At 37.8% G+C, this 22,597-nt stretch overlaps 1 protein-coding gene across 5 annotated transcripts in view; it reads right to left on the bottom strand.

Moving 5' to 3' along the window:
* Positions 1–657: 657 nt before the first annotated feature.
* Positions 658–22,597, bottom strand: part of PDE5A (phosphodiesterase 5A) — a 138,562-nt gene continuing 116,622 nt past the window's right edge. For all 5 annotated transcript variants that reach the window (XM_047091487.1, XM_047091483.1, XM_047091486.1 and 2 more), the window contains 7 exons: positions 18,243–18,330; positions 13,414–13,514; positions 11,673–11,750; positions 9,529–9,592; positions 4,383–4,457; positions 2,890–2,973; positions 658–1,291 (listed from right to left, as the gene is read on the bottom strand). In XM_047091487.1, the coding sequence (XP_046947443.1) occupies positions 1,154–1,291; positions 2,890–2,973; positions 4,383–4,457; positions 9,529–9,592; positions 11,673–11,750; positions 13,414–13,514; positions 18,243–18,330 (628 nt within the window). In that variant the 3' untranslated portion in view covers positions 658–1,153. The remainder of the gene's footprint in view (positions 1,292–2,889; positions 2,974–4,382; positions 4,458–9,528; positions 9,593–11,672; positions 11,751–13,413; positions 13,515–18,242; positions 18,331–22,597) is intronic.

The raw sequence follows: 22,597 nt of genomic DNA on the forward strand, positions 1-22,597 counted from the left end.
TCCCTCAATTTAATTTTGACCCCGATATCAAGGATGGCCCTTTGCTGTTTATATAATTAAAACTATTCTCTATACTTCCTTTGACAAAGAAAAATAATGGTTCATTTTACCTTTTATCTGCAGTCATATCTCACCTCAGGTCAGTGTTCCAGTTATCACTTTTTTTTTCTCAATTTTCTATTGAGACTTAAACTGTTCACTTATAAACTATGGTTTGTAAGAAAAACAAGTTATTTAAAAAAGGAAGTTCAATGTTCAAAACACTCACTGACTCATAAGAGTCTTCCAACAGAATGTTTCCCTTCACTGACAGATACGTCCATTCCATTTCTCGATCACATTCATCCCTCAGTAAAGTCAGTGACCGTGAAGTCAGTGAAATCAGTGTCTTCTCCTAAGGTTTCCCCTGCTTTCCATCAGATAGGTCAGATTTTATGGGTAGTCTCTGGATAAAATGTATGTGAAATGAAAGAGTTCTCCCCTTCCTGCTTCCTGCTCACTAACAAAAACAGCAAATCAATTAAACAATACCTTTTCTTTACAATACTGCCTTCTAGTACTTTCCATCTGTTTCAGAGTTTTAGCTTTTTTTGTTAATGCAAAACATTGCTGACAAATAGTATCCTTTCACCTTAAAATCCACTCAGCCAACAACACTTTATCTTTTGAAAGTTTTAAATGTCACAGAATACATTCAATTTTCTCCTAGCCTATTTTTGAGAAAAAAAAAAAAAGATTCCAAACATTCTTTACAAGATTGATAATTCAGAAAACACAAAAACAATTATTTAAAATCCCCAAGCAAAAAACCCCAAAAAACAAAAAACAAAACCCCCAAAACAACGAATAACAAAACAATTTCAGTGCAAGAATTCAACTTGCACTTTGCAGTACACAAAGCATCACAAACAGCGCTCTTATCCATGTGCTAAGAGTGGGTATCATTGATAATCTCAGATCAGTGGCATAAAACAAATATACAGAAAATATGTAATAGTCCCCTAAAAACATTTCATGCTATGTTCTTAAAAGTTGTGCAAAAATAAAAATACAGCAGTGGCAAAGTATACACTAAATCTGTACAGTGTGTGGCAAAACTAGACATATGCAGAATACACCATCTGTAAACTTCAACTCTGCTTGAATAGGCCACTCAGTTCCGCTTGGCCTGGCTGCTTTCCCCATTAATCAGCATTTTCTCCTGCTGTTCTGCAAGAGCCTGCCATTTTTGCCTGTTCTTCCTGCAGCCATCCAGCAAAGGGAAACAGTCCTCAGAAACGTGGGTCAAGGCCTAAAGAAGAAAAGGAAAGCAAACTAGAAAGCAGCGAGGAAATAAGCCCTCTCCCCAGGCCTATTTCAAAGAGTCACATCTCACACTCATTTCAGAAGCAGACCCACTGCTGGGGTTTTCACAAGTGTGTGGACACAGCCTGAGCCACTCGGGCACCCTGTTTTGTGTTTTCTATAAAATAGTTTTATACAATGTATTTAAATACACTTGTATTCAAGAGTATAATAAAGATTGATTTATAATTCTGCATGGTATTATTCTTTACCAACTATAATGCCATACATATTTAGATACAAGAATGTTCTCTGCAGTTTTCTTTGAAATAGAGAAACTCTGAAAATAACCTAAATACTCAACAACAGGGTTAGGTATATTATGTTACTATTTTGCAGGCTTTAAAAGTACATTATGATGAAGGGGAGCCTGGGTGGCTCAGTCAGTTAAGTGTCCGACTTCAGCTCAGGTCGTGATCTCACGGTTCCTGAGTTCAAGCCCCGCATTGGGCTCTCTGTTGACAGCTCAGAGCCTGGAGCCTGCATCAGATTCTGTGTCTCCCTCTCTCTCTGCCTCTCCCCCACTCACGCTCTGTCCCTCAAAAATAAATAAGTGTTAAAGAAATAAAACAAAAAATACATTATGATGTAATATGAATTACAAAAAGCAAATTTAAGTGAAAAATATGAAAATGTCATAAAGCATATACAGTGATATATTAACAGTAGTGTCTTAGTAGAATTATAATTCTCTGACTTTTCTACGGTGAGAATATTACTTCTATAATATAATACTTATAAATAAATGTAGTAAAAGTACAAATCAATATTACATAGAATTTAACATCAGATTCAAATGAAATAAATCCTTGCACACATATGAAATGTAAGATTAAACCATCACTGAATTGTGAAAATGTCTGGATTAGAAGATTCTAGGGTTTGAGTTTTGACATTCTATGATAACTCTATGATAAATGCTGTCTTCCCAAATAATTAAAACTGAAGACAGTTTCCTATTCAAACTTTTAAAAACAAGGATAGTGTCTGCTTTCTGTATTTTGGGCATGAACATCTAAACTAGTAAACCAGATGTTTTAGGGAGAATATCTTTACCTAAAAAATAAAAACTCCAAGCCAGTAGGTGCAAGGAAATGGGACCCTGTAATATTTTTCCAGCTACCTTCTTTTCATCATTATAAAATTTTCCTTGACTATATGAAAACTACACTATAAGATGAGAAAAAGTTGGATATTTTTTTTCTTTATTGAGGCCTAAACTTAGAAGAATATGCTGACATAATGTATGCACAGTATACCTCCTTAAGGTAGCACTGGCATATAATTCTTTTAAGTGTTCCTACACCAATTTGCTAGTCTAGCACACAGTGGGCACTCAACAGATAGTCACACATTGATGAATTAACATTTTTGAAAAAAATCAAATATAATATGTGTTCCTTGTTCAATGCAAACAGCATGTTCATCAGCCAAAAGAAAAAGAAAAAAAAGAAAAAGGCCTAGTGTTAATCGCTTCAATTTACTTGAGGTTTTAATTCATAACACAGTCTAAGTTTAGCAAGTCTAGTGTTTTTGTATAAATACCTCATATAGTTGCAAGCAGATGGCATCTATGAACCCAACTTGCATACTTGGGATTTTGTTTTTCTTCTCCCTGTTCATCAGATCCTGAAAACACAAACACAGAAACACACACACACACAACACACATATCTGCATTTACTTAAAGAACACAATGCAAGTTGGCTCCGAAAACATGAATCACCAGGTTAGCTGATGAAGGCCTGATACCTGCTTGTCTCCTTCCTTTGCCAGCCTCCTGCATTCCCTGCCAGCACTGTGCTCAGAAAGGCCCTGATGCTCTCTGTCTTGTTCATCCTGGCTGACTTTTCCCACACTACCCTTGGAATTCATCACTACTCTAGAGTCAACCACTGACCTAGAGCTGACCACCGACCTAGAGTCAACCACTGCCCTAGAGTTGACCATTGACGTGTATTTGGAGAACACACAGGCTTTGAATTGTCTATTGATGTGGAATCAAACACCCTCAGCTTTGTGGGGGAAGCCACTCAGGCCACAGCTGATTACAATTCAATCCACACAGAGAGCCTTCTTAGTGACGATTATGCAGATGTCATTCTGCTTATTCCCAGGAGGTCATGGCTGGAGCACCAGACAAGCCCAGCACTCCCATGGGAAGCAATGAGTCTCTCACAGTACTTGTTTAAAATGAAGCAAATTCTCCATTAGCTGTTACCATTACTCTGCTACCCACGACTTTCTAAGAAGATTCTGAGCTTCTGAACAAGCCTACCATTACATTATAGGACACTGAGCTAATTGTGAAAGACTAGTGAGACAGAAGATGTGCCCAGCTGAGACTAAAGAGCAGAGTGGATGAAACTGTACACACAGAAAGGGGGTCATAACCATGTCCCATTTAATATGGGCTCAATAAATGTCCATTTGAATTAAAAAAAAATGACCGTGCTTCATTTTCAGGAAAAACTCATTCCAAAACCTAGAGATGGTTTGAGAAGGGTCTTCTTGTCTGTGAGATCCAAACTCTATGTGAACAAGGCAGTATCAAAAACCTTTAAAATCTGTGCCCTTCAACACAGCAATTCTGGGAATTTATCCTAATAAGATAATGAAAAATGGCACAGAAACACTTAGCAACATACATGTTTATCAAAGTGCTACTGGTAATAGTGAACACTGCAAACATTACCCCAAAGGTAGTGGATAGACTATGGCTGCATCTATTTCAGATAATCAGTAGAAATAATAAACATAAGACCATTTGTCAGAATGAAACGTAGCTTATGATTTAAATTTAAATAGAAAAAACAAATTACAAAAAAAGTAGGTACAATATGATGAACCAAAGAGTCTTCTTTTATTTGCTTATATTTTCTGTAATAAACACATAAAATTCTTTTAATAAGAAAAATGCTTTAAAAAATAAAATGAAAAGAAATTGTATTCTCAAGGAAAGATCTCATAAAAGTGTTAAGAAGTCCACACTCACAGATGTATTGAAATAATTCCTACCAACAAGGTCTCAGACTTACAGCAGGCTCTATGTTGAGTTCTTTTCTCTCTCTGTCTCCTTGGTCAAAAAATTCAGTTGCTACAAGTTCTGCTATCTGAAATAAATGACCAATTAAGTTTTGGCAGTTAAAAGCATATAACTCTATAACAGAGAATAGAATAGAGACTTCGAGTAAAGATAATAAAATCTATCAAATCTAGCTTCAACCACATTAGCAAAATGGTAATAGAACAATAATGAGTAATGGAAATTATATTTCATTTGCTTTTAAATATGTATCTAATCACAAAGGCTAGAGTTTGTAATCTGAAATTAGGCAGAAAAAAGCAACATGTTATTTCAACTTCAGCAGTTAGTGGGGAAAAGGCCGTGTATGCCCATCTGTATGCATAAGCAATGATATTTATTAAGCACCTGTTATACCAGCTGCTGTGAAAACCAGTTATCAAATAGCTGCATATATTATGATTGATTGCTGTGCCTTTTAAATTAATTTTAATCTACATGTACATTCTCTTCTCTTTTAAAAAAAATTTCCTTATAATTTTTTTTATTGTTGTTAAATAAACTGGTTGTTTATCCTGTAGTTTCCCACTATCTGGATTTTGCTGACTGCATTCCTATGATGACAATTACTGTTTCTCTGTGCCCTATTTACACACAATGGTAATGAGATCTAGAGGCTTGATAAGACTGACCGAATTTTTTTTTTTGACTACTTCATAGGCAATGCTGTGTGCTTCCATTAAGAGCTATACAATGCCCAGCTGCCTCTCTTTTTGTGATATTAGCGACCATTAATGATCTTTGTCTAGTAGATCCGCTACCTTAAGGGCTGCAAAAAGGTGATATTCAAAGCAGTCATTCCTTTTTGTTTTATTAGTTGAAATACAATAAAAAAGGAAGTTCCCCACATCAATTATTTAGTTTCCCTAAAGTACAATTTGTATAAGAAAAGCAGGAGATTAAAAAAAAAAAAAGCAAAGCAAAGCAAAGCAGGAGAAATGTTTGATTTTCTCACTTTAATTGCCATTAAAAAAGTAACATGGCTACCAAGCAACTATCAAAGATGACCAGGGAAGATTTTATTTTATTATTTTTATTTTTATTTTGAACTTTTAAATTTAAACATGTTTAATGTATTTTAATCCTTACTGATATCAGATTGTTCCATTTTGGCCACTGGGAGGCTATAAAGTTGGCATCTCTGTTCTTTTGACAGAATCCTATCAGTCTTTGAAAGCTTCCCTGCTTTCTGATAGAATAAGATGCTCTAGGCTCATTTTATACATTTCCTGCTTTAAAACTGCTGTCAGCCATTTCTTTGTTGGAGCCCTTGTTCCTTTAATGAGATACTTAGAAACCTCAGTATGGGCACTAGGTTTGTTCATTACTACCAGTATTTGTAAGCCCTTTTAGAGGATGGAGCTAGGACACAACAGAAGTTCATACAACATTTCAATTCAAATTCAGGACTACAGTGTTTTTGCATAACCTAATCCACCTTAGATCTTTATCTTTCCACTCACACTGACAGTCCTCAATGATACCAATACAATTTTTTTATTTGCTTTTATCGCACATCATCTACAATTGTGATTGAATATCTATATAAAATTACCACTAATAATAACATTATTGAAAACAGTTTTAAAGGCTTTTTTAAAGGATTTATAATTCCTTTTTGTTTTTAGAGTACATCCCACTAAGAGATACATGGTCAAATTACTGTTTTAATGTCACTTGGAATGAAATAGTCTCTGTCACTATGGTTTTGCAACTGAAATCAGGTTTGTTTCATTTTATTTTTAAGGTTTAATGCTGAGAATTCAACCTTATGATTTTAAACTATTTACATGGTTCCATGGTTCTGTTCACTAAATTCTGTTCCTTCCTTCTCTTATAGGGGATCATTAACTTTTTTGTGGTTAATCCTAGGTTTTTTAAATATTAAGCAAATATGTACATATATTCATATTTTACTTTTTTTTTAAGTTTATTTATTTTTGAGAGAGAGAGCATGCACGTGTGAATGGGAGAGGGGCAGAGAGAGATGGGGACAGAGGATCCAAAGCAGGCTCTGTGCTGACAGCACAAGGCTTGATATGCGGCTCAAACTCACTGTGAGATCATGACCTGAGCCGAAGCCAGATGCCTAACCAACTGAGCCCCCCAGGCACGCCCTTACCCTCTTCTTAGATAAATGGTAGAGTACCATATACATTTTCTCTACCTTGCTTTTTTTCCACTTAAAAATAGATCCTTGTAATCACTCCATAGTAGTATACAGATAATCCTAATTTTTTTATATAGCTGCCTAGAACTCACTGTGTAAACGTACTACAAATTATTCAATCAGTAACCTAGTGATGAGTATTTGGGTTACTTCCAGTCTTTGCTATTACAAATAGCACTAAAATGAGTAGCCTTGTATAAATATCTTTTTACATTCTTTCCCGTATATCTTTGGGATAAGATTCCTAGAAGTAATGGTAAATAATGAATATGTATATTTATAAACTTCTAAAGAGTTACAGTATTTTTCATTCCTTGTTTTCCCTCAACTTCCCCAATACAGTATATCATAAAATGTTTGGATTTTGCCAAATGAGAAATGGTATATTTTTTTAAATGAAGTAGAATTTATATACTGTGAATTGCATAGATCATGAGTTCAGTGTATTGACAAACGCATAGAACCATGTGAAAAATACCCCATCCAAGATACAGAATATTTCTATTGCCCTTATGACCCTTCTCAGTCAATTCCTGCCCCTTCTTTCCTCCCTCTCCTCACAATCACTATTTTATTTCTTTCACTGTAGTGCTTTAATTTTGCCTAGTCCAGAACTTCCTATAAATGAAATCACAGAACGTAGTCTTTTGTGTGGCTTCTTTTGCTCTGTATAGTGTTTATGAGACACATCCATGTGGTTACAGGTATCAATGGTTACTTCCTTCTTATTGTTGAGCAGTGCTCCACTGAATAAGGAATGGACCACAATATGTTTAGCTGTTCTGTTGACAAGACGTTTGGGTTGTTTCTAGTTCTGACTACAGTAGTCCCCCTTTTGCAGAGTTTTGGTTTCCATGGTTTCAGTTACCTGGAGTTAACTGTGGTCCAGAAGCAGGTGATCCTCCGTCTGATACATGGTCAGAAGGTCCTAACACTACATCACAACGCCTGTATCCTTCACCTCACTACCTCTCACGTTATCATCTCCCATCATCACAAGGAGGGTGAGTAAAATATAATAAGATGTTCTGAGAAAAAGACCCCACATTCACATACCTTTTATTACAGTATTGTTATAGTTGTTCTATTTTATTATTAGTTATTGTTGTTAATCTCTTACTGTGCCTAATTTATAAATTAAACTTAACCATCGTTATGCATGTAGAGGAAAAATCATAGTACATATAAGGGTTCAGTACTGTTTCTGGTTTCAGGCAACCACTGGGGGTCTTGGAATGTGTCTGCTGCAGATATTACTACTATATTAGGATTAAAGCTGTTATGAGATTCTATACAAGTTTTTTGCGTGTGTCAGTGTAGTTTTAATTTGCATTTTTTCTTATGAATGAGGTTTGAGAACCTTTGCAAATAGCAAGAGCCATTCACATTCCATCAACTTTTTGTTCAAATTTTTGGCCCATTTTTCTGTAGGGTTGTTGCCCTTTTCCTTCTCTATTTTTACAATTTCTTTAATATTTGGGGTATCTACCAAATATAAGTTGCAAATATCTTTACCAGTTTCTCACTGACTTTTACTTTGCTTATGGTGTCTTTTGCCATGCAAAAGTTTTATTTTTTTTAATTTTTATGTAATCAAATTTACCAGTCTTTTCTATTGTTTCTGCATGTTGAGTAATAGGAAAGTTTTCTCACTCCTAAGTTGTAGAAGAATCCACAAATGTTTTTATTTAGTACTTCTATGGTTTAATTCTCTAGACTGAACTGTATGTTCCATTTGGAATTTAAGTATGTGGAATAGACACAGTTATAGAAGATGTGAAAGTCACCCTAACATTATTCAGTAAAAAGTCTCTCTTTTCCCCCAGTTATTTGAAATGCTACCTTTATTATATATATTAAACGTTCTATGTAATTCTCAAAGTTCTATTGTGTTCCATTGGTCTGTCACCAATACCAAACTGTTTTAATTATAGAGGCTTTATAGTATTGCTTTTATGTCTGGACTCTAACCTCATTGCTCAACCTTTTGGGGATCTGATTAAGAAGAAAGGATAAATGAAAAGACAAATTCTTCCCTCTTCCATTCCCTTCCCTATTTGGAAATGGGCATACAGTCCCATTTATTATTACAGAGCAGCACACTCTGTAAAGACCACCTTTCCTGAGTGCTTACGGCATGTCAGCTTTGGCACATGGATAGCACACTTCTGATCTTGTTTTCTCAGCATGTATGTTTCATGAGATGAACCTGTCATTGGGCTCCATGACTCTGCAGATCAGAGCCCTGACCAACAGCAGACTGTCATTAGTCTCAGGTAGTGCATTCAGGATTCAAAATGCAGTCTCAAAAAACAAAAGCACAATACACACATCATTGCATGTATAGCCATCTTTTTTCTGAGCCTAGGGCCTTTACTGCCTCTGCAAAATGTTATGGCAGTTACTTATTTAGAGAGAAGGATATATTTCTAGCCTCCTAGCCACAGGTCCTGATTACATCCTTCCTGACACCTTATATCAACACTTCCTATATTTTTAAGACTTAGGAAATGTTTAAGTTCTACTAGCTAATGCCTACTTAGAGCTGAGTTATAGCATGGTAGGCTAACCATAAAGAAAAATCATAAGAAGAAAAATAATTTGCTTTTTCTGTTTTTCAAGGTTATTAAGGAAATGTGTTAAAAAGCATTCCTAAGTGAGCCAGAAGTAGTACTGGAATTAAAGACTATCAGCAGCTAGGTTTTGCTGTGTTAGTATAGATGCTGTCTTTCTTAATACGTTATAAATATTAGTAAATGCTAATGAATCTTCTAAGAAAGAAAACCTATTTATGTCCAATTCTGCTTTTAATGCTACTTAAAATTTGGATAAAAATTTCCACAAATACTTTAGAAGCTACCTTTAAGAATACAGACTTTTCTTACTTTGACTTTTTAATTACTACTTTTACTGTCAGCAAACAACATACCCGTTGTTGAATAGGCCAGGGTTTTGTAATTGCAGAGAGATCACAAGCTGTCATCAGCATCGCTCTGTTCAGGGAAAAAGAAGCCCAATACTACTGTTTACTTTTTATGTGAACATAAACTCTCAGTAAATAGTTACTGGTAAAAAGGTTAAATTAAAGCTCCCTAAACTATGAAGATGGCAGTTTATAAAGACAAAAGAAACAGAAACAACTTATATGGAAGTGTGGCTGATTCAGGGATAGCAGAGTGTCACTCTTTTGGTTGCCCACTGAACTACTGGAATTTGCCCTTAAAAATGCCTCATTTAGCTCCAGATTGGCACGAGAGAAATTATTAACCTCTGGGTAAAAACTTGCCTGCTGTTGCTCTTTTTTTTCACCTTGGTATTCCATTCTCAGTGGTAGTAAGATGAAAACGCATTGATTACTAATAAGTAACCATTAAAGGATAACATCAGATATTCTATTGATATAAGGCCTCTAAGAGCAAGAATTAAGGTGGGTCATCCTAATGCACTCAACATGTGCGGTGACTTCTGTGTGAAAAGCTCTTACTTATACACAGTATGTGCCAGAGAAAGGGAGGGAGGGATATGAGAGGACAGAGCTCTTTAGTCTTTCTGTTGTTCAGAGAAGTAAAAACCATGCCGGACGGAATCTGGAGTCGGTGACAAGGTGCTCTATAGCTCGGTACCACAACTACAGTATGAAAATAGTTCTGTATTTAGCACCGTGTTTTCCCATGTTGGATCTGGATACCTGTTTGTAATAATTTGGAGAAACAAAGTCCAGTCGCTGTCATATAGAAACACTTATAGCAAAGGATGGTAACCCTCATCCCTGCTGGGAAACCCAACCTAAAAGCACGTTCTCCATAACTACGTAAGGCAAAAAGAAAACGGTTTCCTGCCGCTACTCTACGTCTTACACCAACTCTCTCAGAAAAAGTGAGTGCACCAGAGATATTTTTAATCACTGTTTAAGCCCATTTTCATAAAAGATTTCAGTGCTTGCCAATATAAACTGCCTCCCCCAAAGAAGACAATGCTCCTAAATGAGCTTCATTAAAATCAGACACATGAGTTCAAGTGGCAACATTGAGCACTAGAACTACGAGTACTTCTCTGCAAGAGGTTCATGGCTTAGGATGGATGGAGCAGCGGAAACTGGTGCAGACTTGGAGCCAAGGTTGGATTTACTTTTTGTTACTGGGAAAAACTGTTCCCTAACTACAGTAGTATGTCTATTCTTTCTTCTTTCTTTCTTTCTTTCTTTCTTTCTTTCTTTCTTTCTTTCTTTCAATATTTTTATTTTTAAGTAATCTCGACACCCAACATGGGGCTTGAACTTACAACCTCGAGGTCAAGAGTCACATACTCCACCCACTGAGGCAGCCAGGTGCCCCCATCTGTCTATACATTTCTAAGGGACCATTAAGAAAAACATTTTGAGGCTATGAAATAAAGCATGATTACATAGAACAGACAGCCAGGCATTTGTGTACTGTTTTCTTATAATCTGCATCTTTGTTTGCATGCTAAGTGGTATCAATCCATTTAAAGAAATGTTGATTTCAGAAGTGTAATAGCGCTGTCCTTGGTGTTCTGTGTCATCCTTTTATTAAAATTATTGACCGCTTGTTCTTTTTTATGGATCCAGTTCTAGCCATGGTAAAGGTAGGAATAGTAACAGCAAAGAGATGGCATCTACAGCTAGAAGGGAGAGGGACAGGCCTACAGGTGAGGAAAAGGGAAATCTTGAGGTTCTGATGGTGTTACTCTCCCATCACTCAAGAGAAGTAAACACTTCACAACCACCTTCTTGCTCCCACAATCTTTGGGATGCTATTTTCAGCTATTCCAAAGTACTGGGAATAGGAGCAGGGGGAACCCTAGAGCCTTGTATTCATATTCCACCACATTTTAAAGTTCCTTCTAAGACAAAGGAGTAATTTACTGACTTGAATTTGCAAATGCATTTCTTTTCAAATAAATATTCATATTCAGCCCTTTATACAACACTCCAGATAATTCTGACAGCCTCTAAGATCATCACATTGTAACAAATAATTGCAATAAAATCTGATAGTTATAAAATTAACTGGAGAGCAAAACGTCAGTGTTAAGGACAGAAAACCTACTTACAAAAACAACTCTTTTTGATGAGGATCTTCCAAGTTGAATTGATTTTTTCTTATAAGTTCAAAAAATTCTCCTCGTCTCCTTGAAAGTAAAAGAAAACCATATGGTAGTTATGATGAGTCCCCAGGCTCTTATTTCTTCAGCTAACAAAGACCCATGGAGTAAATTTTTGGGAAAAAAAAATCTCTAATGGTTTTTCCCATCTTAGAATCTGATATAGAAACCATCATTTAAAAAGCTAAAAATACCTCACTTTTTTCCTTTGTGCCATTTTCTTGGGTAAAACAATAACACTTCACCTAGTTTTTAACTACAGATCACAAATAATGATATTTTCAATTCTTAAGCATGATTTTAAGAAAATAAAACAAATTTAAAATTTGATGCCAAGAATGACTTGAAAATTTAAGTGTATGGCATAATGAGATCTCTATGGCTTCAGTTCAATTTCATATATCTTATTCATATACATTATGGTATAAGGTAAAAAGTATATACTATTATTCACTCAGTGCATAGTGAATGCCTCCTATGTGCCCAACACTGTTACGCATCTTGGGAAGTTACAAGACAGGAGTCCTTTTCACAATGTTTAAAATCTAGTCAGAGACACAAACCAAAGATAAGAAAAACTTATATAACAAAACTGAATGTATGTCACTTGAGTACCAAAAATGAAAAATACATTGCAAAAGGCTTCAGAGGAGAGACCCATGTGGCCTAGAAAGGCTGGGAAGTCTTTGGGTTACAGGTATTTTTAAATTCTTGGTAATCTGATCATCTTTATTCTGTAATCATTTTAAGTTAAACTGAAGTTTGCTGTATTTTCTTTTATCCTAATTAAAGTGCTGCCAAATCCAATGGCACGACACTTTTAGACGCAGACACTTTTAGGTGCAGCTATTTTTAGATGTACAACAGTAGGTACCTGGGGTATGTGTTTTTGTATATCCGTTCTACTTGTTTTTACTTCTCATAAGAGTGGTGAAAGCCACACATATGAATCCTTGTGCAGAAGGAGAGAGGCCTGTGCTTCAGGGAAATCCCACAAGTGTGACCGCCAGACTCCCCTCACTCCTACGTGAGCAGCAAAAGATCTTGGTCTGCGTGTGGGAAACTAATGCCTGCCCAAATGCAGCAAGGTCTTTTCTTGCTTTTAGAAAGGTAGTTTAATTACAGGGAAATGCATACATGCATGACAAACACTACTCTAATGCACACTCTAATTTCTGAGTCAGTGACTTCACTAATTAAAGTTCTGTATTAATACCCTTCTGCCAAAATCAAATAAAAAGAAACAAGACTTATGTGTCTGGCACTTAGCTCTTTTTCCTGCCCACTTAGGCTTAGATGACAGTATAAAGGGACTGTAATATGGTCAGAAGCTGGGGAGGGGGGTGAAGGAAAAGCAGATGGGCTCTATAACCTTCGGGCTGGACAACGCAGCCTTGGAATGACCTTGGCATGGTTATTTACCTTGTACACAACTTCAGAGGCACAGGAGTAGTCACACGTCAGAAATGACTCTGTATTCTATAATTTCTAGCACTAAGTCATATGCCAAAGGAGTAGACTTTTCTGGCTTCCTTTAAGAAACTGCCCCATAGTTTGAAAAACAAGACATTTGATTTGCCAGGACATTTGTCTTTATAATCTTAAAACCTCCCAAAGTGCATTTGAAAAGTTTGAAACAATGCAAACATTTCCAAGACCTACTGATCTCAGAATATTTCTTAAAACTTACTTAATATACAGCGCTAGGTCTGTAGCTAAAATAGCTTGCTTGATTATTTTCAGCGTGGTCTTATATTCTTCGATGGAGAGGCCACTGAGAATCTGATTGCCCTTTATAAAAAAGAAAACCATCATTAGCACTCTGCCTGGAGAGGCTGCTGACAAGAGCAAAATCTGAAGGTAGAGTGACATATCTTAAACACATGCCTAGTATTCTAAACTCGTGAATACAGAGGACAGCTGCTTACTTTAATGCCATGAAATGATGTTTCCCCTCTATGTTCCACTTCCCACCACCCTGTCCTATAAGAAAATACAGCTTCATAATAGTGCACCTACCTACACATGCATGTTTTTCCACATCTTATACTCCCTAGGCCTTAGTCCAGGCCTAAAATCTAATAACTATATATATATATATATTTGGACTAAGAGAGAGGATCCAAGTAGGCTCTGCACTGTCAGTGCAGAGCCTGATGTGGGGCTTGAACCCATGACCATGAGATCATGACCTAAACCGAGATCAGGAGTCGGACGCTTAACCGACTGAGCCACCCAGGTGCTCCCAAATCAAAGCCATATTAATGGAAATCTAGAATGGAGTAGCAAAACTTTTAAACACTGATTATTTAAAGAATCATTTCTCTATGTATTCTGTCATAAATCTAATAACAGTTTTTGGGTGCAAATTTCTATAATTTAACTTAATCAATATGGCAGACAGTGTGTGTTCTTTAGGAACATGTGAATGTAGATGGTGACCCCGTAGGGCATGAGCCAAAGGTGTACTTACTGGTTACAAAAAAGCAAGTATAGTTGAAACATCTATAAGGAATATTGAAAGGCGCCTGGGTGGCTCAGTCGGTTAAGCCTCCCCTCTTGATCTCAGCTCAGGTCATGATCTCATGGTTCATGCTCTCTGCTGTCAGCACAGAGCCTGCTTCAGATCCTCTGTCCCCCTCTCTTTCTGTACCTCCCCTGCTTGTGCTCTCTCTCTTTCTCAAAAATAAAAAATAAACATTAAAAAAAAGAAATATTGAAAAGGTGCTATGTAACCTTTTTTTATTTCTTGTCTGTAATTTAAGGCATAGTGGCTCTCTGATGTTGAGCTACATAAAACATTCCTTGGGTATTCAGCATACACTCAGGACAACATCTATAAGTTGAATCAGATGTGCTTCCTAAATCTCAGGGCCAAGAAAAACCCAGAGGAGTGGGAATGAGATCTGGAGGCAGAGGATTTGTTCTGAACGAAGAGAAACTGCCGAGTGTGGTAGGCCAGTGCCAAAACACCGGTTAGAGAATAACTAGATGCCAAAATTGTGGCATGTATCTAATTAATGAATCTGTGATTACAACCATAAACATTGTTTTAAAATATGTAATCACTTTTGGGGCGCCTGGGTGGCGCAGTCGGTTAAGCGTCCGACTTCAACCAGGTCACGATCTCGCGGTCCGGGAGTTCGAGCCCCGCGTCAGGCTCTGGGCTGATGGCTCAGAGCCTGGAGCCTGTTTCTGATTCTGTGTCTCCCTCTCTCTCTGCCCCTCCCCCGTTCATGCTCTGTCTCTCTCTGTCCCAAAAATAAATAAACGTTGAAAAAAAAAAATTAAAAATATGTAATCACTTTAGATTCTGGGCCAGAAAGGAAACTATTTAGAAAATAACTAATACTTCTATGTGTTTTAAGATAAAACAATTTCAAATGGAAAAGGAAATATCTTGGGGCGCCTGGGTGGCTCAGTTGGTTGAACGTCTGACTTCAGCTCAGGTCACGATCTCACGGCTCGTGAGTTCGAGCCCTGCGTCGGGCTCTGTACTGACAGCTTGGAGCCTGGAGCCTGCTTCAGATTCTGTGTCTCCCTCTCTCTCTGCCCCTCCCCCACTCATGCTCTGTCTCTCTCTCAAAAATAAATAAACATTCAAAAAAAAAAGAAAAAAAGAAAAGGAAATATCTTTTGGTGTTATATTTTTATTTTTGCTTTCAAAAACAGAGACTGTAGATTCTCTGTAAATGTTTTGGTGCTAATACTAAGTAATGTTTTGGTGCTTACAAAGACAGAATATTTATATGGTCTTATAATTTGAGACCAACCATCTATACGACCAAATTTCTTATAAGTAATAACGTATTACTTAGTAAGTTATGTTATTTAATAAGATAGATAGCTATGATAGGGATACTGTTAAATATGGGGTTCAGAAAAAGCTTAGCATATTTTCTTTCCTTAAAACTAAACAAGATATTAAAATGAAGGTTTTAAAGTTTTAAATGAGGCATATAGATAGCAAATCCCAAGGAAAGTACAGATTTCTCTACTACAAAACAGCATATAATTGCTGAGAAATCTCAGTTCTGAAAAACTACACACTAGAAATGACATGGTTTATGGGAAAAATTAGTGCTGGGGCAGATTGCACAAAGCCCATGAAACTTTATAACCAGAGTATAAACCAAACTGAAAATTGGTGCATCTGCAGGTAACCCAGTCAGCTCAGGCTAGCCAGTCTGGAGGTCCTTTGAGAACAGTCAACACACAAAACGATGGCGTGGAAGCAATGGTTTGTGGGGCCCAGAGACAATGTGGATGGGACTGGATCACTGAGACATTGGGGCTGCTATTAAGGTGGGCACCGAAGGAGGAGCAACCTCCTAGGAGCCTAAAGCAAGCAGTCCAAAGCAAGGGAGCAAATGCCCATTTTCAATATTCTTGAAATAGAGCAGAAGGGGTGCCTGAGCAAAGCCAAGTAGAGGGATTTTTTTCTTTCTTGTATAAGGTCAAAAATTCAACTCTCACAATTCTTGTACCTTACCAAAGAGAACTTGCAGATGAAAGAATACAACTTGTACACTTACACTAAAGTCATTCAATTACCAGTCACACATGAACTAATTCATACTAATCGCATACTTTATCAATCTAAAGTCAATTTAAGTATGCAGAACTTAAATTTTTTTAATGTTTATTATTTTTGAGAGTGGGAGAGACAGAGTGTGAGCAGGGGAAGGGCAGAGAGAGAGGGGACACAGAATCCAAAGCAGGCTCCAGGCTCTGGGCTGTCAGCACAGAGCCCGACATGGGGTCCAAACCCATGAACCATGAGATCATTACCTGAGCTGAAGTCATACATTCAACCAACTAAGCTACCCAGGCACCCACTGTGTGCAGAATTTATAATGAGGTTACCAAATTGACTGTATAACTCAACCCTTCATCCACACTGAGATGTTTAGGGAGAGGTGAGATTGTGTTCCCCTCCATCTCAAATAAGAGGGTGGGGCATGAAGTCCCTACATATGTCTCTTGTAGTGTAGTGAGAGTGGGAAGGGCCACAGTGGTCTCATGTCTAATTCCTGTCTGGAAAATCTAAAAGGCAAGACACAGGCTGACTAGCCACTCTGACTTTAGCAGCAATGGAGAGGTTCCTACTATATGGTATGGCTTTCCCTCTCCAAGTTTTGGAGGCATGGGATTGATTTCAGTCTTGTCCTTTTAAAGGGGATGACAAAGAAGGCCAAAGAACCTTAGCAGAAAGGAGCTGAAAGTGAACGATCAGATTTTCCTGAGCAGAGGAAGGAGCCATAAGTAAGGCAGGCAGAGATGATCATTAAAGGAACATCTGGTAGAAAAGCCCCACAATGAGGGCACTTGGCAGGCATCATGAACTTACCCAGAAGAAAAGAACTTGGTTTAAACACCTGCCAGGCACAAAGAGTGAGACACTCTTAACAGTACCAGTGTGTTGAGAAATTTCTTACCCCTCTTCTTAGCTATTCTCTCTTCCTACTCTCCAAGTCTGGAGGGGAAGGAAACTACATGGGGGGTTAGGGATGAGGAAGGAGTTAGAAGAAGCACAAGATAGGGTTGAGAGAAGCCAACCAGGCAGTAGGGGGAGAACCTGAAACTTTAAACCAAATCCAAAATCCAGAGTATTACACAGAACTGGACATTTTGGTTTCTAAATTGAGAATTGCATAGTCTATTTTGGGACTTGACGTAATTAGTACTTGACGTAATTTTTACTTATAAAAGAATAACCAGAAAAGTCATGGGCCTCCCAAGTTTTCTTCTAGGGCTCAGAGAAGACTAGCCACACGGGCAAACATAAAAAGATGGGGGTAAAATTGCTTTAAGATTATATACCACGCATTGTGCTTGTTCCACATAGTAGTTACAACTTTGACTTTTTTCTTACTATAAAGGTAATACATGCATATAGCAGATACTGTGAATAATGAACGAATCAAAATGAGAATGTAAAAGTATTCATAACTGGACAAAGAAAACCTTTGTTAATCTTTTGGCATACATTATTTTAATTTTATTTTCCTTAGCATTTATTTGTCTAGCATAGCATATCATATGTTTTCTTACACTGATGAATATTCATGTAACCAAACTATTGAATAGCTTTATTTCTTAACATAGCAGTTTGTTAATGGTCAGAAGTTTCCATGAAAAGAGGAACAGGCATGGTCTTGTGAAAGCAAACCTTTGAGCGCTGTATAAACCATTTCATTTGACCAAAAGAAAAAAAAGGGGGGGGGGAGAATTAACTGAGAGCCAAAAAATACTAGTTTTGTTTGTTTCCAGTTTGCCATAACCAAATAGAGGTATGTAACCAGATATCCTTTATCAGGCAACATTTAGACAGTTTGGGCTGTCCAGAGAAGTGAGGCTGGGAAGATCCCAAATGTTTTGGCTTTGCCTTCCTTACCCAAAAAGGAATAAAGCATGCTCAAGAATTTATGATGCTGGGAATAAGTCCAAAACATAAAAATAAAATTGAATTTATAAAGCTCTCTTTTAAAATTCCACAACCATAAAGTAGGTACTTACTGGACTATTAAGAATCATCAGGCACTGGTCAAAATGATGATGCTCCATGATTGAATGGCAGTAGAGCTGAGCAAGTGGGTGTTCACTTCTGAAAAATATTTTGTGGAAGAGAGAAAAAAGGCTTAAAAATTACTAGTTTCCCCAATACATTAATTTGTTCTTCATATTAGTCAATGAAAAAAGAGGCTACCTCACAAAATTAATCAGACTAACAATTTTCTCTCCTTTTGCTGAGGAAAAGAGTGAGATGATCTCTGGGAAAAAAGAGTCAAATTATTTTCAAATACCAGGGTAACCACTGCCTGTTCAAAGTATGAACAATTTCATTGGTTTTAATATTGATAAAATAGTAGGAGTAAGCACAAAGGACTAATTTCTCTAACCATGAGAAAAAAATTCTCTGAAATACTTGTACCAATGATATTTTTCAATTTCAAAACTGCAATTAGTTTAAAATCTGAAACAAATTGCGATGCTAGTCTATTCCTCTGCAATAAGGCTGAGGGCCAGCATATTCACATGTGCCTGTATATCCAAGGAGAATGGACTGCGATGGAACGAATGGGTAGGAGGGACAAAAGGCAAAGAAAAGGGGCAGAGTTGGTGCCCACCCTCCTTTGAAGGGAAGAAGGAGACAGCTGAGTCAGAAAAAGTTCCCCATGCATGTGGGATCCAGAGTATTTCAGCGTAGGATGTCCTGGTAGCTCTTTTAACTTGAACTTGGGGACAAACAGAGGAGACTGTCTGGCTGAGTACAGGGAATGGAAGGGGTGTTATACTCAGTTCACTGTATGTAACAGGCAGTCACAGATCAAGGTCCAAAGCATGTCAAGTACAGTCCTCCACCTCTTATTTCTCACGACCCTTCGCATGTGAATATAAAGCACAATTTTCACCAGTTTTTCTTTAAAAGAAAAAGAAAACGTGAGAGTTCCTGAAAGTCTCTGTTCCTAAAATTTGTAGGATAGGGATTTATGAATTGTAAAGCACAATACAAGTGTGGATAACACAGCTGACTTATTTCTTTGTACTACTATACGAGTCATTAATTGAGTTTTCATTTAACTTAGAGAAGCTGCCCAAGACTGGAGGAACATAACATGGGAAGAAAATGAGTGCAGTAAGAGAAGCTTAAGGGAAAACAAAAATAAAACAAGGGAAATAAAGGTAAGAGAATGGGCAATCTCATCTATTCCAGTTGTCTAATCTTCCACTGATAACTGCTGACCCCCAAACGGCCATTCTTTGTGTTGTAAACTTTCTCAAGTTAACTCCTGCCTGTCTTCTTTGCTCCTCCATGTTTAGTGAGTTGTACAATGGACCAGATACTGTCCTTCTCATTGGACAATGGGAAAACAATGGATGGAGTAAAATGAGCAGATTTACAAAAAAAAAAAAAAAAAAAAAAAAAGATAAATTTGCTGGAATCAAAACTGGAGATGCATGGAGAATACTGGAAAGTAGTTAGGAGACTACTGGGAAGCTCATAGTCCTAGTTCTAGTAATGTAGGTACGAGACAGCCTGGACCAGGGTGACAGAATCCCACATAAAGACAAGTAGAGTTGCCTCATAGCTGTTGAGGAGGTAAGAGTTGGCAAAGAATCTTGATGTTGGGACCTAGTGGGGATTTTCCTAGGGGAAAAGTATGAATGCCACATTTCTGACTTGTCATTTACTGACATAGGAGAAAGGGAGAGGATTAAGGATGGGAGATAAAGGAGGCGAAGATGTGTATCAGGTCTGGGCTGGAGATGTAGACTTAGAACACAATAACCTGCAGATATCTGGTTATCTCCAAGCCACAGGAGCAGATGAGACGATGCAGGATAATGGAGGGCCCAGGGAAACAGAATGATGGCCTCCCTTCTGAATTCTGGCTTGCATTCTATATTCTCTATTTTCTCAATAGCATTTTCTCACCATTCAGACTAGCTATGCTAAGGTCAACTTCAACATGATAATTGCAACCTTCTTCATTCCCTTCACTTAGATAAGGAAAAGCATCTAGAGTATCTGTTATTTTCATTTACGTAAGAAATTCAAGGACAGGGCGCTTGGGTGGCTCAGCTAGTTAAGCATCCAACTTGGGCTCAGGTCATGATCTCACAGCTCATGAGTTCGAGCCCCGTGTCTGGCTCTGAGCTGACAGTTCAGAGCCTGGAGCCTACTTTGGATTCTGTGTCTCCCTCTCTCTGCCCCTCCCCTGCTCTCTCTCTCTCTCTCTCTCTCTCTCTGTCTCTCAAAAATAAATAAAACATTAAAAAAAAAAGAAATTCAAGGACCTATGGTATTAGTTTAATATCCATTTTGTTCTGCCAGTTGTTAGCTGTTTATAAGTCTATTACCTTGTTAGACTATAAACCTCTTGAGTTTGGCCAGATTTGTTTTCCCCAGTGATAATAATTACCATTTACTGAGTGCCTCTAACATGTCAGGCACTGCACTAAGTAGTTTATATTTCATTTTTATTTAATATGGGACATCTCTGTTCATCACATCAAAATCCTTGGCCCCACCTCGGACTCCAGCCACTGATGCAGCATCCAGTTTCATGCACAATTTAATAGACTCCCTGCAGGGCCCAATTAGAAGGTACTTTGCTGTGGCCCACCATGTCTGCCCTGCAGCTCTCTGCCCTCTGCTGGTGCCAACAAGACCTCTCTTGCTGCATTCACCCTTGTTGAGCTTGGGCTATGGAGGAGTCAAGGCACATGGAGGCCATCTTTGACCAATGGGGAATGGGAACCTGTGGATCTCTGCCCCCCTCCCTACTTTGTCCCTGGCAATTTATGTACAATTCTGGGTCTCATTTCCTAAGACTTCTCTGAATCACCTGGCAGGACTGAGCACCAGGTGCCTGGATGGGTGGACTGCTGGTAACTCATCCTCTTCCTGGCTTCCCCTTCTTCCCTGTTTCCCACTCCCAGGCCTCCATTCCTGCTCCCAGGGATCACATGAACAAATAGGCTATGTGCACACCAGTGTTTGTCTCAGGCTGTGCCTCCAGAGTGACCCAGGCTGAGACCTCTCTAAAATTGGCATTTTAGCATGTATTTTTTAGACAACCAAGAGTTCAGAGAGCCTGTCTAACTTGTTCAAGGTCAACATAAATGGCGGGGCTGGGATTCAAACACATCCTCTCACCGCATCACACTGGCTCCTGACCCCACAGCACTTTGCACACAGCATTCACTTACTGACCTAGTTAGAGGCTGGACCGAGATGCAATTAGGTGCATACAACACAAACATGTTTAAAATTTCAGGCGCACATTACATTTTAGACAATGCAGACAGGATTGTTTCCCATTAGAAAAACTTCTTGGCTTATGAGAGAGATGAATGCAAATTATGTGTGTTTGCCTTTACTTACATTCTAAAAATATGGATTTATGAATCCATAAAAGGGCATACATACCCCAAGTTTCCTGTTTACAGAAATATTAGTGGACACCAATGTGTTCTCCATTCTACTGCTTTTTACTGTTTCAAACACAAGGCTATTTCTCGCTTCTTTATATGAGAGCCTGTCAGAAGGGCCCACTTAAACCACCGCTTCCACTGAATCTTATTCCCACAATGATGTCTATTCGTATGGGCCTTACACCCTCCCTACATTTTCCTATCGTCCTGCAGTAGTCTGTCCATCTCTTAGAGTGTGTTAGGAGTCAGTGCCAAGGTCAGAACAACATTCTAGGAATAAGAAGCCTTAGAAATCAATAGAAAATGTAAGTTCTCTGAGGAAAACAATTCTTGCCACCCCAGGAATCCTTTTACAGACTCTTAACAACCATCCTTGATTTTGCTTCTTATACATGTATATTGCTCTGGGTTCACATCTCTTAACTACTCTTTGTAAGCATGTAAACCCCATTTGATTCTTCACTTGACCACTTCTCTCCAAATCATCACTGTTGTATTCTATCAGTCAGGGGTTATTTTACCCTGCATTCTCTGTAATCACATTAGATGCCACAGGTATTCAAGGTGATGATTCATTTGGCCTTTTGACCCTGCTTCCTTAACCTCCTTGACTCTACGGATAGTCTCTTTTCATGTCAACAATGGATATTCCCTTCTTTGTTCCACAGCTTCTAGGTGCTACCAGGCACAGCATTTTTGCTACTCCCTGATCCATATCTCACCTTGGGACAAAGCAAGATCTTGAGTCTTTAATAGGATGTCCTTAATATGTCCTTAATAGGATCCCCTTTGAAAAAGCTAAAACCTGGAGAGCATTTAATATATCTTGGGTATTGTTCCAAGTACTTCACATTTATTTATACTTTTTAATCCTTGTTAAAAAAAAAACAAAACAAAGAAACAAACTACAAGATAGATACTGTCATTATTCC

This window comes from Lynx rufus, unplaced genomic scaffold (assembly GCF_022079265.1).
Source record: "Lynx rufus isolate CCGP_SWC_20201006 ecotype Redwood Valley unplaced genomic scaffold, mLynRuf1.p SCAF_3, whole genome shotgun sequence".
NCBI classification, from domain to species: domain Eukaryota; kingdom Metazoa; phylum Chordata; class Mammalia; order Carnivora; family Felidae; genus Lynx; species Lynx rufus.